Source organism: Ovis aries, chromosome 15, assembly GCF_016772045.2.
Source record: "Ovis aries strain OAR_USU_Benz2616 breed Rambouillet chromosome 15, ARS-UI_Ramb_v3.0, whole genome shotgun sequence".
NCBI lineage: Eukaryota > Metazoa > Chordata > Mammalia > Artiodactyla > Bovidae > Ovis > Ovis aries.
The window spans coordinates 51,847,620-51,865,234 of NC_056068.1; the positions used below are offsets into that span (position 1 = coordinate 51,847,620).

At 50.7% G+C, this 17,615-nt stretch overlaps 1 protein-coding gene across 5 annotated transcripts; it reads left to right on the plus strand.

Annotated features, from left to right (window-relative positions):
• Nucleotides 1-1,609: 1,609 nt before the first annotated feature.
• Nucleotides 1,610-16,924, plus strand: PLEKHB1 (pleckstrin homology domain containing B1). Of its 5 annotated transcripts, none has more exons than XM_042232744.1 (8): nt 1,610-1,859; nt 4,858-4,933; nt 6,301-6,453; nt 7,046-7,148; nt 8,272-8,311; nt 10,979-11,083; nt 15,005-15,104; nt 15,671-16,924. In XM_042232744.1, the coding sequence occupies exons 1-8, from the start codon at nt 1,842-1,844 to the stop codon at nt 15,805-15,807; spliced, it is 732 nt and encodes a 243-aa protein (XP_042088678.1). In that variant the 5' UTR covers nt 1,610-1,841; the 3' UTR covers nt 15,808-16,924. The 5 variants fall into 5 exon arrangements, with proteins under 5 accessions (XP_042088678.1, XP_042088680.1, XP_042088679.1 ...); XM_042232745.1 differs by lacking the exon at nt 1,610-1,859 and adding an exon at nt 3,491-4,070; XM_004016305.5 differs by lacking the exon at nt 1,610-1,859 and adding an exon at nt 3,491-3,573.
• The last annotated feature ends 691 nt before the right edge of the window (nt 16,925-17,615 follow it).

The window sequence follows — 17,615 nt, forward strand, 5'->3', positions numbered from 1 at the left end:
CACAACTCTGTGAATTTATCAGAATAGGGAATTGTGTACTTTAAAAGAGTACATTTTCATACATTCATTTCATACATACATTTTCATACACTTTCATTATATGTAAGTTATATCCCACCAAAATTATTATTAAACTTTTACATAAGAGGTTTTACTTTTGTTCCATTTGCAGTTTGATAGAAATCTCAGAATTTTCTCTTAGTAAATAGAGATGATATAAATCATTCTCATTATGTTACTTTCTAGAAAATGTAAGTAGTAAACTTTCATTTGATAAGCCAGCCCACTATTCTCTAAACAATACATTATCTGAGAGCTGTTCACCCACCAGAGACATTTGAAATAACAAAACACTTTCTCTCTGCGAATGGTGCTCTGTACCACAGTTACAACAGAAATGTAGATACTTATCGGCTTGTTAGTCTTAACATATTTTAGTTGATTAAACAGTCTCTCAAAGCCATCACTGATGGAGCTATGATCCCTACTATGCTCTCAGCGCTTCTTGCTTGTCAGGCCAATACTCTTTCCACTTATCTACACAGCTGTGAACATTAAAAACAGTCTCAATAGCAATCATCATAGCTTCAAGCATCTATGAAATCCCAAGAATTATAAGTAAAATGGGACACGTGTGTGCATTTTTTCCTGGGCAGAATACATTTATCAGGTTCTCAAACAGGGTCATTGACCAGCATTTCAGAGATTGATGTCAGGTCATGCTGCGTTGTGCAGCAGACGCGGGTTGGCTCCCTGGGTCGGGAAGATCACCTGGAGACAAAAACGACAACCCACTCCAGTATTCTTCCCTGGAGAATTCCACGGACAGAGGAGCCTGGCGGACTACAGTCCACCGGGTCGCGAAGAGTCGGACATGACAGCGACTAACACACATGCTGCGTTTAGATTTTGTAGTGGAATCTGTGGTTTTAGTTTGCCAAGCATCCCTTCCCTTTTTTCTTGTCATAGCACCCCCTCTTTGGTTGGGGGAATAGGGAGACCTTCTTATGAATTCCACAATGATGCTGGAAAATCTCTTTTCATCTGTTACTAAATCCAGAGAAGGTAATTTTGGAGCTGTCTGCACTGTTCCCTCACACCATCCCTCTGTGAAGGAGCCACCCCAGGCGAGCAAGCAGAGCTGGGGAGAGCGGCAGCACCCAGATTCTCTGAGGTCAGCTTCACCCTTCCCTTCCTCCCTTCCATCCTTCTACAGAAGAGGCAGCAACTGTAGTCTGGAGAACGGAGGGGTGGGACGGTCCATCCAGGACACAGGGATGCAAAGCGTGACTTGGGAGAACTGATTTCTGGAGCTGCACGGAGGGGATGAGCTCCGGGGCAAGCAGGATCAGCCCTGGTGGATCCCTCAGCAAGGCATGCACTGCACGAAGGGCCGAAGTACAGGGTTAGCTGAGGTCAGGATTACAGAAACCCAGGAGCAACACGGGGAAGCTTAAAGAGCCAAGCCGTGTCTCCAGGACTGGGGTGACGGCACGGTCAAGCCCGGCTGAAGGAACATTCAGCCCCGCCCCCGACCGAGAGGGGAGGGCGAGCCCCGCCTCCCACCCCGGGAATCTTATCGATGCTAGTGCAACGCCACCTCCGAATCATAGATGACTTGTTATCCAGCGAACTGAAGGTCAAATAGGGGATCCACCGGTGAGCTTGGGGAGCGGACTGAGAGAAAGGCCGGCTTCTCTGGGAGCTGTGTGCCCCCTTTCGCCACCCCCTCCGGTCTCCACTTGGTAGCACCTTCCTGATCCCCTTATCTCCGAGGCTCTTAGGGATATGCCCCCCTGCAGGAGCCTTCTGGGAAATGCTGCTCTGACCGCCCAGGAACCATGAGTCCCGCAGCTCCGGTAAGAGAGAGGTCTCTGGGACAGGACAAAGGACCCAGGGCAGGGTGGGTTCTGTTCTCAAGGGATCTTTCAGGCCTGGACAGTCTATCTCCTCTCGAATGACATCCTGGATCTGCTCTTAGGTGGGGCTTCGTGGGGTTGAACTATCCAAGGAAATGATCCTGGAGGAACAGACCGTGGTGGTAGATAATAGTCTTCTCTCCCTAGTTGGGCCCCTTTCAATCCATTTTTGACTGTCCTAGAAATGCCTTTCCAGGCCACAAATTGTACCACCTAGCTCCTCACCCAATCCCAAGCTCCAGTCACTAAAATGCCCAGGCTCCTAAGCCTGTCTTCCAAGGCCTTCATGTTACATCCTTGCAACCCCTACAGCTTCATCACCCACCGATCCCCATGCCCTCCCACCCCAACCCCTGCACTCTGCTTTCCAAACACTGAAATACTAGACACTCATTGTTGTTCAGTCTCTCAGTCATGTCCAACTCTTTGCGACCCCATGGACTGCAGCACACCAGGCTTCCCAGTCCTTCACTATCTTCTGGAGGCTGCTCAAATCAGCCTCTGTTGACCCCTTCTCCTGCCCTCAATCTTTCTCAGCATGAGGGTCTTTTCCAGCGAGTCCTCTCTTCCCATCAGGTGACCAAATTATCGGAGCTTCAGTTTCAGCATCAGTCCTTCCAATGAATATTCAGGACTGATTTCCGGTAGGATTGACTGGTTTGATCTCCTTGCTGTCCAAGGGACTCTCAAGAGTCTTCTTCCGTACCACAATTTGAAAGCATCAATTCTTGGGCACTCAGCACTCTTCATGGTCCAACTCTCACATCTGTACATGACTACTGGAAAAACCATTTGTTGGCATAGTGATGTTTCTGCTTTTGAGTATGCTGTCTAGGTTTGTCATAGCTTTTCTTCCAAGGAGCAAGTGTCTTTTAATTTCATGGTTGTAGTCACCGTCCATAGTGATTTTGGAGCCCAGGAAAATAAAATCTCTGTTTCCATTTTTTCCCTTCTATTTGCCATAAAGTAATGAGACACTCATACTTATCCTTCAAGACCCTGCAGCCTCCTCTGGGAAGCCTTCCTGAATCTCTTCATCAGCATCAAACTCTACTTTCCCATTGTCAGATCATACTCTACTTTGTGTGTTTATGTTGGAACATAAATACTATACTTTGTGTGTTTCCCAGACTGGAAACTGGGAAATGAAGGGGCTTGTCGGATGTTTCTTTGTGCCTTCTACTAATGCCCAGTACCAGGCACAAACTGAGTATCAAGAAAACATGGCAAAACTAGGAGCTTGGTTTTCTCCCTGTAGTTTTACATTTTTCTAGAAAATTAGAGCTCGAGATTCTTGGGGAAAAGTATTTCATGCTAAATGAATGAACAACATAATGACAAAAGCAAAATAAAATCACAGATGCAGCCTCGCACCTGTGCTCCAAGTGGGCACAGGGCTACCTCCCACTAGAGGCTGTATAGTTCCCAGGTCTAGGCCTGCAGACTACAAGTCCCAGAAGGACTCCTGTCAGCCCGTCGCTACACGCCCCGCCCCCTCCCTGGGGGTGGGGCCCCGAGGCAGCTAGGCTCTGGGCTGGAGAGTGAATTGCCCCAGGCACTTTGGGGCACTCAAAGCGCAGGCGCAGCGGGTTGGGCGGCAGCAGCATCAAGTAACCGGCTGTTTTGGCAGCAGCACCGCAACAGGTGTAGACAGGTGGGTGCATTAAGGGGGGCTGAAGAGGGAGTTTACACCTGGCCTTCTTGTCTGACCTATGTCAGAGCGTGAAGATGGGAGGGAGCGGCCGGAGAAGCAGGGACAAGGCCGGGCCTTCCACCCCAGGTGTGCCAGCCAGCCCTTGCTACGCAATAACAGGTGTAAGTTAGTTGGGGAGGGCACTTGGATTCCAATCCAAGCTCCATCACACAAGCACTGGACAGAGTTGCAGTGGGGCCCAAACTGTTCATTGACTCACCTGGGGATCTTTGAAGACTATCAGTGCTTACCTCCTGCCCTCAGATATTCCGATTTTATTGTTATGTGATATGGGCTGGATATTTGGGAGTTTTAAAACTCCTATGGGGATAATGCTTAGAAGACAGGACTGCTGGGTGTGAATCCTGGCACCACTGCTTACTAATCAAGAAGATCTGTGCAAGTGACTGGACCTCTCCAGGCCCCAGTTTCCTGGAAATAACAAGGAATATTGTGAGGTAATAGATGAAACCACTTTAGAAGTATACCTGGCATACAGTGCTCGATAAATCATAGTTGCTGTTGAACTATTATTCTGTGCACTTTGTAAATGGGTTCTTTGTGTGTGCTCCGTCGTGTCTTACTCTTTGCGACCCCCAGGGACTGTAGCCCGCCAAATCCTCTGTCCATGGAATTTTCCAGGCAAGAATACTGGAGTGGGTTGCCATTTCCTGCTCCAGGGAATCTTCCTGACCCAGGGATCAAACCTGCATCTCCTCTGTCTCCTGCATTGGCAGGTGGATTCTTTACCATCGAGCCACCTTGGGAAACCCTGGTGGGGTTCAGATGTGAGGAGGGCTTTCTTATCATGAAAGTCCTTGTTTACTGCCATGCTTCTACTAGTCTCTGCTGCCAGCATTTCAGTATTCCAGGGTTTCTAACATTTTCAGAGTTCCTCACTCCAGTCTCTACCTCCCTGATGGACATCCTTATACAGATCTAGATGTGGAGGCTGGGAAAAGGGACTTGGTCAAGGTTATGGGGATGAGATTGGAATCCAAGCTTCTGACCCCCACCCCCACCCCATTGCAAAGTGTGGCTGCCCTGCTGACCCCACAAGCACAGTGCTCTCATTATGTGCCCAGAGCCAAGAATGGAGAGGAGACAGACAGGCTTGCCCTTGTTTGTTTATTCACACTCCCTTAAACCTTTCCTCAGTGGCTCCCCCAGGGAGGACCGGGGTGGGGGTTTTTCTCAGGGGAGCCTCAGTGGAGCAGCTGATGAAGTCTGTGATCCCTCTGACAGGTTCCGCCTGACTCCACCCTGAAAAGTCCTTTTGAGGAAATGGCCCTGGTGAGGGGCGGCTGGCTGTGGAGACAGAGTGAGTGACCCTGGGCCAAGCCCTTTTCTGTCCTGTACCTTATCTGGGGCCAGGGGTCAGGGAAGTGGCCTGTTGGACTTGCACAGTGAACCCTTCTCTCAAGAAACCATGCCCTTTTTATCCTTCCCTCCTTTGGACATACTCTTCGCTCTGCTGGGAATGTCCTTCACATTCCTGACTGCTTAGTAAACTACTTATTTTTCAAGACCCAGCTCAGGTGTCTCTTTCTGAAAAGAGCCTTCTCTGCCTTTTCTCTACTCCCCACCCCAGCCCCTGCTGTAGCACCAAGCTGGGTTAGCAGCTCTCTTTTCTGTTCCCAGTGCCTCACACATACCCCTCTTATAGCACTGATCAATACTTCACCATCCTTACCTGTGGGCCTCACCAGTCCCCTACCGCATACTGTCTCCAGACTGTGAGCGCCCGGAGTGCAGGGACTGGGTTTAACCCCCTGTGGCCCAGAGCTAGCCACAGAACAAGGCACAGAACAAAATGAAAAATGCCTCTGTTCTTCAGAATTTGTAAAGTAAAAAAAAAAGCAAAAACAGAATTTGTAAAGTAAAAAGCTCTCTTAGTCTTTACCCATTTCTGTTAAGACTTCCAGTCTCGAAATGTCTAAAGCTAGAGATCGGTCTTCCAGATCCACCTCTGACCAGAGTCATGGTCTGAATAAGAGCTGTCCTGGGCTAGGAGCTCCCCGATACCCCATGGCCCATCCTCAGTTCATTCAGTCCAGAAAACACTGAGTCCAGGTCCCGCTGGGTTCTAGGATCTGTGAGGTGAGCTATGGACAATCCCTCTGCTCTCCATTTGGCAGAAGAAACTGACACTATACAAATGACTGTCCCCCGGGGCCTTTGTTTTTAAAGTACTCAATAACTGTACAACCCTCAGCAGAATGGATGCAATGGAAACTGAAGGTTTCCTTAAGGCAAGCGTGTGACAACTAGTTTTCTATTAATTCTTGCAAAAATCCTATTCTGCATTCATACAAAAACAATTTAATGCTTTTTCTCTGACAAACTGTACATATAGAAACAAATGTTCAATTGGACATGAACTTAAACTATCACATGTCTTGTGATACTTAAAAGATTTCCAGCCTCCCCCAAGGAAGGAATCAGATCATTCATTTACCATTCAGCACATGTATGGATCCTTGACTATGTTGTTAGGCTCAATGGGAGGCAATGGGTGAGCAAGACAGAGAGAGGCCCTGCCATCATTTCAGGGAGTAGACAGACAAGGAAGGGGTGATTACAACACTGGGGGCTGGGGATAAGGGGATGTTGGGAGCCCACCCACGGCTCCTGCCCCCACTCAGGCTCTGTGATCAGCCCGTATTGTGGGTCTGGAATATCGCACAGGCTCCATCCTCCGCCGCTGGAAGCGGAACTGGTTTGCCTTGTGGCTGGATGGGACCCTGGGCTACTACCACGATGAGACTGCCCAGGATGAGGAGGACCGCGTGCTCATCCATTTCAACGTCCGTGACATAAAGATCGGCCAAGAGTGCCATGGTGAGCCTCTTTCTCTCTGTGACTACAAGCTCGGCCCTCCCACTGTGTCTGAGAACACCTGCCATTCTCAGGCGTTCTTTGCAGCTTTCAGAGGCCTTCCACAGACGTTGCTTCTGGGCCTCTATCAAATCCAGTTCATGTGGTGTAAGTTAAGAAATGAGTTCCTTACTGAGTTCCTACCCTGTGCTGAACCTGGGCCCTATGCTGGGTTCATAAAGGTGAGTCAGACACAGTTCCTGCCCTCTCCAGTGCTAGGAATGGGAAAAAATGAAATGAAATAAGGAGGCTCAGAGAAGTTAAGTAACTGGCCCAGAGCTACCCAGCAAATATCCTTGACCAAGGCTCAGGTCATAATTATAACAGGGAAACTGGGAGAGAGATGTACCTAGCTAGGGAAGCAGGCGATGTGGAAAGGTGGAAGGGTCTAAAGAGTTGAGTAAAATCCCAAGGAAAGTATGTGAGATCAGAGGAGGTCAGCAGTGGCCAGTCAACAGGACCCAGAGAAGTCAGTTCCTGTTCTTGTTCCTGGTTTGCTGGGGAGACCCAGGGCCTGTGCCCTGTGGAAACCCCATACGCGTGTGTTGGCCTTTAGATGTGCAGCCCCCAGAAGGCCGGAGCCGAGATGGCCTGCTGACTGTGAACCTACGGGAGGGCTCCCGCCTGCACCTGTGTGCTGAGACCAGAGATGACGCCATGTGAGTCACTCCCAGGAGAGGATGGGGCGGTATCTCGGGAATATGACCAATGTCTTCCTCCTCGTTGAGCCGCTAGCACCCTAACGGTAGGAGAGCGGGACAAAGACCAGTGAGCATGGTGGTTCAGTGGAGGTTGGGCAGAGTGGGTTTGAATGACTCACAGTGATTGGTATGGTATCCAGTAAACTCCTGACATGGTCCACAATGAATTCAAGACTGCTGTGGGAGCAGTGTGTGCACAGCTGCCTCAGGTGTGGCCCCTGGTCATTCCTCAGGGTCAGGCATCTAACAGCCTCTTAGGTAAGCCCTCACTTGGGGTGACACACAGGAACAGACAGCCCTGTGGCATCTTCAGAGAGCCCTCCTCTCACTCCCTTCTTAGAAAATGGCCTGGGGTGGGGGGTACTCTGATCTGAGGGATAGACCCTAACGCACCTAACAGAGGTAGCCCGTGGGGCGCCCTGTGTTGGATGCAGGTCCATGCTGTGAGAGCCTGGGTGTGTCTTCCTCAGGCGCCTTTTGCTCACTCACATTCTTTCCCTTCCTACTCTCTGGCAGGGGGTCAGTTGGCCTTCAGGCTATAGGAGAGTGAAAGAGATGGGATGTGTGGGAGCAGGGGAAGCCGAGCTCGGGGTAGACAAAGCACAGAGCCTCCTTGTCCACCCCAGCCAGGTGCCATGGCAACCAACAAAGGCTCAATTGTCCGGTGTCCACTAGGCGTTCCCGGGGCTCTGGGGTCAGAGTGTAGGGGAACCGAGTTTGTAGGTTTGGGATGTGGAGGTAGACTGCAGCCAGAGGACCAGCCTAGGCATGTCAGAATCTGAACCACTAAAGGACCACCCAAGCCCAGCTGTCTTTTGTCTAGATGGGAAAACTGGAATCTCCCCAGCGGTGAGGAGACTGTGGACTGAGAGAGTTATTGAACTGCAGCAGCTCAGCTGGGGGCTTTTCTGTGTGACTGGGGCAGCTGAGGGGTCCCCTTTGTCTTCCCAAGGGAGTGAAGAGGATCTCCCCTTCACAAGGGACTGGGGCTAGAGGCGGGGTAGGGGAGGAAAGTCTAAAATGTGGGGCCCAGTCTCCCTTCTGCACTCCCTCCTCATGGTCTCGTGGGTTTGCATTGCAGAGCGTGGAAGACGGCACTGCTGGAGGCGAACTCCACGCCGGTGAGCCCCCTTCCTCCCTGTCTCTTCCCCACCCCTACTTGCCATGGAATCAAGGGTGACTCAGGCTTAGTCTCCGCCTGCCAGCAGTTCTCAGTTTCCATATATGTGAGTGAATAGACTTGTGCAAACTCAGAGGCCCTGAGTCCCAAGTGGAAAAGGACAGAAGACAGCCAATGGGTGAATAAAAGATGTTCACCAAAAGATTTGGAGGAGGGAGAGAGAGGCCTCCAAGAAGGCTTGTTGAAGGGGGTGGCATGTGAGCAGGAGGAAAGGAACTATCTTTTATCCAGCAACTATTATGTATCAGGTGTGGTATAGTTGTAACACCAGCTACTCTCACAGCCTTCCTGTGAGGTTGGGATTATTGTTCCCCCTCTGCAGATGATAAGGTTGAGCTTTATTTATTCACCTAACAAATATTTACTGAGTTCCTACTATATGCCAGGCACTGTGCCAAGGACCATAATCAGGAGGTAGCAGAGGAGATGTGGGCCCTGCCCTCCTGGACTCAGCCTAGTGGGGAGCTAGATGTGAAGTCACAGATTAGAGTTGGTGGTTCCACCGCAGTGATGAGAGCTGCTCAGACAGAGACGGCAGAGTGCATTCAGTATGCATCCACCATGATGCCCTGACCCAGGTGGGAGTCCAGACAAGGCTTAAGATAAGACCTGGAGGATACCAGATATCAACTGGGTGAAAGGGGTGGGCTGAGGGGAACAGCTTTCCAGGCAGAGGGAGCTGCAGGTGCAAGGGCCCTGAGAAAGGTTATGATGTTGGCAAGCTGACAAACAGAAGGAAGGCTGGGGTGACTGCAGCTCAGGGAGGGAGAGAGCAGTCGGGGATGGAGGGTTAGCAGACCAGGCACGAAAAGCTGCGTTAAGGAGAGTGGTTTCTGCTGAGAACACTGGGAGTCATTAAAAGTTTATTAAGACCAGGCTTGTGGTTTTAAAAAGATAATCTGGCTGCTAGGTAGGGAATGGACTGAAGAAGGTCAAAGTGGATGCCCAGAGATCTGTTAGAAGGCTGGGACAGGTGCAGGCCATCTGGCTGGGGGTCTGAACTAAGGCCTTGCTGGCAGAGACAAGCTGATGAGGAGGACAAGACACATTTAGGAGGTGGAGTCAACAGAGCTCAGTGACTGATGGAGGTGAGGTTTTGAGGAACTGCCCAAAGCCCCCAGCTCTAAGGTGGCCCAGCCTGGCCTCAGCCCCCATCTGCCTGACCCCAGACTCTGTGCCTGCTCCTTCTCTGTGGCACAGTAGAGCCTCTTCTCATCTGGAGAAAAAGTCTGTTGGGAAGTGGCAGGTAAGACTGGAACGCATTTAGAAACTCCCGCAGTATCCACCTGCTGAGGGCTGGGCATTGTGCTTGAGGACCTAGCATCCACTGTATCAGTTAATCTTCAATAAGAAAGAGGAGGGGCTGGTATTCTTAGTCCCATTTTACAGAAAGGGGAGCTGAGGTTCAGAGGGGAATTGGCTTGTCCAAAGTCTCATGGTCATAAATCAGTGGATTGGAACCTAGGTCAGTGAGATTTTGAGGGAAGGGAATTATCCACAGAAGGAGCTACACGAGCAAAGCTGGGTAAGTGGTATGTGCAAATGTGTATGTGCAGACACGTACGTCTAAAGGCCAGGAGCCTGACCTGGCTGGAGGATAAAGCGTGGAGGGAAAGAAATGAGACGTGACCTCTGAGGAGCCGCATCACAAATGCCTTGAAGTCCAGGAAGGAAGTGAACTTTATCCTGAGGGCTGTGGGGAACTATAAAGGGCATTAAGCAGGGGGGCTGTGGTCAGGCTTTGGGGAGCAGACTCGAGCTTCTGGGTAGAGGCGGTATAAGAGGAGGCTGGGGTGGTGATCAGCTGGGTAGAGTGACCTGGCTCTGAGCTCCAAATCTGGCTGAGGCAGGGCAGACCTGTCGTCCCACCCAAGAGGGTCAGAAAGAAGTAGGTGAGGGCTGGCCGTCTGCACTCTGTGACTCTATGAAGCTGCCTGTCCCTTCTCTGCGCCCACCTTCCTGCTGCTCTGCTTCCTACATCTCTCTGCTCCGACCTCCACTCCATCTCCCACTGCTCTACACACACGTACATGCACACCTCCCTCTGGTCCCTAGGCTTGCTCGAACTGGATGTATTTGTGTCTCTGTGTCTTTGTACCAGTGTCTGCCCCCCTCTGAGTGTTCACGCCTGTGTCTGTCTGTCCTGTACCTACCTAGGAGTGACCTCTGCTTCGTCCCTCTACATCCTGCAGGGTTATACCCTACACTGGGTGGAGGTTCCAGGAGGAGCCCCTGACTCTGGCTGTTCCAGGGAACACAGGGGTGGGGGGCACAGTCATGGGTGATGGGTGCCGGTGGATGGGTCAGTGATCGGAGCTATGCTGTGCTCCCTGGAGACTGGGAGCCTTAGCGGCCTGGAACAGGTGAAGGTGGGCCAGTTCTGGAGAGACACTACTGATCCTTCTTCTCTGTGTAACTTTGGCAATTTCACCACCTCTTCTGAGCCCTCCACCATTACCGTGGGCTGAAGAAGAAGAGGATAGCTATTCCCTTGCCCAGCTGGCAGAGGGCTTTGCTAGGGCCTGTGAGGAGCTCTGAGTCTCTCCATATGTAGAGGGCCTCTGACACCCCCCTTCCTCCCCTTCTTGGGTTTCTGTGGCTTGAGCAGGCCCCAGCTGGAGCCACCGTCCCTCCCAGGAGCCGCCGGGTTTGCCCCAAGGTCAGGTGTGTGACCCGCTCGTGGAGCCCCTGTAAGGTTGAGAGGCGGATCTGGGTAAGTGCGGATTCAGCCCTTCCTGCCACCATTCTGGCCACCAGGATGTGCCTCCTAAAGTGGGCCCAGCCACATCCCCTCCCTGCTCACAAACATTCCATGGCTCCCAACCATTCGTAGGACAACCAACCCTGCTTTCAAGGCCCCTGGGATCTGGCCTGGGCCAGACTCGCTCACCTCGTCCTGCTTGTCCCCTGTGCTCCAACTGCTCTGCTCTATCCTCTGCTCCCAGCTGTGCCAGACCTTTTCCCTCTCTCCAGCCTCTGTATATGCTGCCCTCTCTGCTGCAAAGACCTTTACTTTCCTTACTCACCTGACATCCTCTGAGACACCCCGCAAAGACTGCTGGCTCCTCAGGGAGGACTTCCCAAACCTCCAGCCATGGTCACTCCCTCCCACTGCACTAGTGCTGGTACTGTCTTCATTCTGCCTGATTTCTAGTTCCTTCCTTTCTGTCTCTAGTCTCCCACGAGACCTGGAACTTCCTTCAAGGCAAGAATCAGGTTAGGTCAGCTGTGCCCCTTGGGAGCCTGGCACAGTGCTGGGTATACAGCAGGTGTGCAATGAGTGCTCAGTGATGTGGGCAGTCTATTTTGATTCTCCTACTCCTGGTGCATGAAGCTGGGGCGCAAGAAGGCCTCAGGCAGAGTTCACTTAATGGGCAAATGAATGAGTGAAGAAAGGGAGAAAGGAAGGAGTAAAAAACCCTGTTATGGCCTCACTACTGCATATTATAACTTAGTCCGTGTCTGTCTCCCTGCCACACACCCCAGCCAGTGTTTCCAGAAAGCAGGATTTGGGTGCGAATCCTCTCTCTGTCCCCAGTGCTCAGCCTGGCATGAGGTGGGCGCAGTGAGGGGGCTTGGGTTAGAGTACCTGTGGTCAATTGTGAACTTTTCTAACACAGTGACACTCAATGTAGCTGTGTGTTAGAATCGTTTAAGGACTTAAAAACAATGGAAATGTTCAGATCCTACCTCTGGATGCTCTAATTGTGTAGTTCTGGGGTGGTGCCTTGGAAATCTGTGGTTTCAGAAATTTCTCCAGACAATTCTGATGTGCAAAACCACTGAGCCCAGCAGTGCTAGCATCACCTGGCTGCATAGACGTGGCTCTGCTAGATTCTCACTGTGCCTTGGGAGTGGGCAGTGTAGGAAAGACTGTCCTCATTAGTAGACCAGAAGACTGAAGCTCTGAGAGGTTATCTAACATGACTGGGAGCACTTAATTTGTCAGTGATTCCCAGCCCAGAATTCTAAGGCATCTATAGGTAAGACATCCTCATACCCAAACTAGGATACAAATTGTTTACAGTGGAGATGCCTAAAAATAGAATTTTAAAAGCTATAAACCTATGTATACACAGCAGCTTTTCCTTTTTTCCCCTTTTGTGTGTCCTTTTTTCTAGTCTTATTGAGTTATGTGACATATAACATTATATTAGTTTAAGGTATACAACATGATTTGATATATTTGTATACTGTAAAATGATTATTAATGTACAACAGCTTTTCTGAGGGGAGGGGTCTATTTGTATGTGACCTCCTGATTGACTGTGTCCCCACCTACAAAAGGGGCTGGACCTGAGGAGAGGGAGGGGATCTGGGATCAAACCCTTAGGGTCTGTCTGGGAGGTCTCTGGGGAGTCCCCTGCCCCGTTGCCAGGTAACTCACATGAGTTTACCTCGGGGCCTCTTAGGCATGGAAGATAGAAACAAATGCCCCACAGAGACATGAAGTGGTGTTTTCCACTTTCTTCAGGGCCTGGGAGGGTCACTGGCTCACAGTGCAACTGCAGGGCAGATGTAGGCTCTGGACCTCAACTTCCTGACCAGTAAAACTGAGGATCTGAGAGCATAGATCTCCTTAGTCCCTTCTAAGGCTTAGAGCTCAGATCCTGGTCACCCCCAGCAGAAACCCCTATTGGATCACCCTTGGGGAAGGAGCACAGCAGGAACGTCACTTGAGACTAAGCCTTGTTTGCCTGAGCCTTCTGCATTGCTCTGGGTCTGGTCATTGTCCCTGACTTGAAATTGGACTTAAGAATTGGGTGACTATAGTTCCAGTCTGACTCTGTATTTGACTCGAGATAAATTCAATATATTAGACACCTGCCATATTCCAGTCAGGCCTATTTTTAGACCCAGGTAGTGGTGGGAGTGTTTTCTTCAAGTGTGATGGGAGAAACACCTCACAGGAATACCAACAGTAAAACCACAGAGTGGCTGGTGCTGTGATGAGGGAATTCTAAGGGCCGTGGGTGCCCCAGATGGGGCCCTAACAAAACCTGAGTTTCAGAGAGAGTGATATGTTGAGTTGAGTGTGAAAGACAAGTTAGGTAGTTGAATAGAAAAAGATGAGAAAGGCATCCTTATCAAAGAGAAATGGCATAGATATTTGAAATCACAAGGCGTGCTTGGAGGACTTCTCCTTACAACCAAACTTCTTGAAAGAGGTGTCATGATATGTTGACTCCATCCCTCACTTCTCAACCATTCTTCAATCCGCCATAGTCTGGCTTCTTCCTTCTTTCCTCCTCTGAAAAGTGTTTTCAAGGTCACCCACAACTTCCAAGATGCCAAAACCAACGGCTTATTCTCTTGGCACGGGACAAGAGAATGGATAGAACATATTTAGAAGATAAAATCATGAGATCTGGTGATAATGTGATGTGGGAGATGTGTGTGAAGACACAAGTGCCAACCTGATGTCTTGGTTTAAGTGGGCAGTGGTGGCATTTACAGAAGAGCATTTACAGAAGAGCCGGCTGAGGGGTAGAAGGATGATGGAATCACTGCGAGATGCATTAAGTTTGGACACCTGAGCTTCCAAGGGACCACCTGGACCATTTAGGTTAAAGTTCAGAAATATAAGGTGCAAAGGGGCTAAGAAGAGGGAGCCAGAAGAGAAGGGGATGCTGCCCCCTCTTCAGGTCTGTTCCCTTTGGGTAAAATGAGGGTCTTTTAGGAACTTAGGAACTTAGGGTCTTTAGGAACTTAGGAACTTTAGGTCTTTTAGGAAATTAGGAACTTCTGTTTAATTCAGCTTATATTTATTACTCCATGCTAGTCACTAGGCCTTGATGGCAATACAAATGAATTAAAGTCCTTGCCTATAGCTCACGTCGGTGGTGCAGGCAGGAGAGGTCAGGAGGAAGGCCAGGAACAAGAGGCACAAGCATAGGTCACAGAGAACTCAGAAAGAAAGGATTTTTTCTGAGACCAGAAGGTCTTCCTGGAGTGGGTGACCTTTGAGTCAGGCTTTGAGGGATTGATAAAAATCTAATGAGGGAGGGAAAATGGACATCTATTCCTTCCTTCCAGAGAGAATGCTGACTGTTCTCCTCTGAGCCTACATCCCTGGCTGTGTGGTAGAGTGGAAAACAATGCCTGCTGTAAGGATGAGAGGAAATAACATATTATTTCCTCCCCCAGGACTTGGAATATAATGGATGCTTAATGATAGTTTAGTTACTTCTCATCTTTATCCTTCCTTTCTCTTCCTTCCTCCACACCCCCCTTTTATTTCCTGGGCCTTGTCCAGCCCCCCCTCTCCATGACTGGGAGAGTAGAGAAATCCATTGGCTTTCTCCAAGTGTGACCACTAGAAAGCTGCTATTTGCTAGCAGATAATAGCAAATCTATCAAAGGAAGTAGGGAGCCATGGAGAATTTATGATCAGGGGAGGGCTAGGTAGGAAAACGGGGGCAGGAAAATGGCCTCACTGGGAGCTGAAGTTTTAGATAATAGCGGTCTTGTGGGGAGGTGGGGCTTTTCTTCAGGAGCTTGCTGGTATCTGGAGATCCATTTCTAAATTTGGTGAGGTGGCGCTGTGGGCCTAGAAGGGTGTGAACCAGATGTGAGGGGTAGGGGACCAAAGCCTGGCCCCTGGTCTGGCAGCTGACCAGGCAGGGCTTCCCAGGTGCGTGTCTACAGCCCGTACCAGGACTACTATGAGGTGGTGCCCCCCAACGCGCACGAGACCACATATGTCCGCAGCTACTATGGACCGCCCTACGCGGGTAAGTCTCCGGCCCGCCCTTGCCCCTGCCTATATCCCCACCCACGGTCTGTCAGTCGGGACCAGGCCCTACCCTTTTAGTGACCACGTATTTTCCAAACGGGACCCTCTGCAAGGCCCTCCCCATCCCATAAATCAGAACAGCCCTGGGATCAGAGCCCCTCCCCACTCCAGAGCGGACCTCTTCTCTAGGCCGGCCCCTATTCGCTGGCTGCCCAGCAATACCCGTTCCTGAGTTGGTAGCGACCCCTGGTGGCTAATGCTGGAGACGCGGCCTCCCCTCACTCCAGGGTCTAGTGGTTGGGAAGGCCCATCATGAGGTGTCGTCCAGAGATTTTTAGGAGACCCCACGTTTTCTTCGCCGGTCGACCCTAACCCCATGGTCCCAGAACGTCCATAGCAGATCCAGGGAGTAGAAGCCGTGGGCACAGAGCGCTCATCCTTCCTTTCAAGGCCTCAGTTTCTCCGACTGGAGAGCCAGAGAGTGGGCCCGGGACCTAGTGGAAGGAGGCGGATGATCTCTCTGCTCTCTCAGGTCCGCGGCCCTCACAGATTTTCTCTCCGCAGGGCCTGGAGTGACGCACGTAGTGGTGCGGGAGGATCCCTGCTACAGCGCGGGCGCCCCCCTGGCCATGGGCATGCTTGCGGGAGCCGCCACAGGTGCCGCACTTGGCTCGCTCATGTGGTCGCCCTGTTGGTTCTGAGCCCTGGACCCTACGCATAGACCAAAAAGAGCCCCTGTCTCTTTGGTCCCACCTTTCACTAGCCAAGCCCAATCCCACTTTGGAAGCTATTATCCCAGGCACAAACATAGCTCAAAATCCTTCTATCTACTGCTAGACATTCCAGAAATCCATTATAGACGTTTGGATATCTTTCTCCCAAATACACCAGGACACAGAAAACGCAAGTCATGGGGCTTCAAGTTCCTCAGTCACTGGAGACACAAGAATCAGGTTCTTTCTTTCCTCTGGCAGCTCCAGGCTTGGTGGGGACAAACAGGAGTAAAGAGACATTTGACAAAGGTGGAGTTATCAATCTGTTGACAGTATGAGGGCAAAGAGTGAGGAAGGTAGGCTAGGGCTGCAGTTGTTGGCAGGAGTCCAGAGCTGTGAACATAATGGCACGTCCAAAGAGTTGAAAGGGAGTCCTCTGGGCTGGGGTGTGGGCAGGGGCCAGATCATGATGGTCCCCCAGGCTAAGAAGGTGCTGAGTAAGGGGGAGATGTGAGCCTTTGGAGGGAAGTTACATGATTGTACTTATAATGAACATATTGCCTGTTTTAATACCCTAACACCCCCTGAATTTAGCCCCATTTTCCCCACTACTAGATTTCTGGGTCCCTTGTTCCTTCAATGCTCAGAAAGCCCATTTTCCATGTCAGGGTACTTGGGGCAGCAATTGAGCTGAACCTGAGGTCAGCTAGGGGGCAGGTGAGCTCTATTTGTGACTTGCCCCTAGGTTGGTGCCTCCATCAATAAATGATTTTCTACTCCCCAGGAGGTTGGCCCTCTATCCATAGCTGTGGCTGTCACCATCTCAGGCTCTGTCCCTTGCTTCACTCTGGGAGAGATGGCAGTGTTCACCTCTGGGACCTGATCCATCTTTGTCTCAGTCCAGGAGGCCCCACACGTGCCTCCCTGAAGGTGGCCCAGCAGTCTCATTTGGTCCCCTTCTAGTCTTCTCTCCCATCCTGTCCCAGTCACTAGCAGAAATGCTAACATTCCTGCCCAGTAGCCAGAGTAGCGTGCTTAAATTCCCTTGTAGATAGGGGCTCCAGTTGCCCTGCTGCAGAAACTAATAAAGGTGTGGTTGGCTCTAGCCCTGCCTCTGGCTTTGTTTGTTCCCCCAGGGTGCCCTGTCTCCCTGGGACATTTCTATGACTCAGCACTGACTAGTGCCTTCTCTGGTATAGTGAGAAGAGTGTGGATTCTGAGGTCAGGTAGAACTGGTGGCAGCACATTAGCTGCCATGAGGAATTCTGGGGGCAAGTCACTTGACCGTTCTGGACCTGGCTTTCCTACTAGAAGCTGGCAGGTTGAAGTTGGCCATCCTTGAGGGCTTGGCAGGAGAGGTTGCCTGAGAATCTCTGTCATCTGAGCTGATGCATGATCCAGGCCATGCCCTGCCTGTCTGAGCATCCTGTGGTATTGGGTAGGGTCTTTTCCAAGAGGTTCCCATCCTTCTAGAATTGAGACAATCAGTTGTACTCATAGAGACAAGGTGCCTACGGAAGGAAACAACCATCTTAAATCAGGCCTTTTGAGGCTGTTACAGAAATCCCTTCTCAAACTGATTTAAGCCAGAGAAGGGAAAATACAGGGAGCTTCCGTGGTGGCTCAGATGGTAAAGAATCTGCCTGCAATTCAGGAGATCTGGGTTCAAAAGATCCCCTGGAGAAGGAAATGGCAACACACTCCTGTATTCTTGCCTGGAGAATTTCATGAACAGAGGAGCCTGGCAGGTTACAGTCCATGGGGTCGCAAAGAGTCGGACATGACTGAGAGACTAA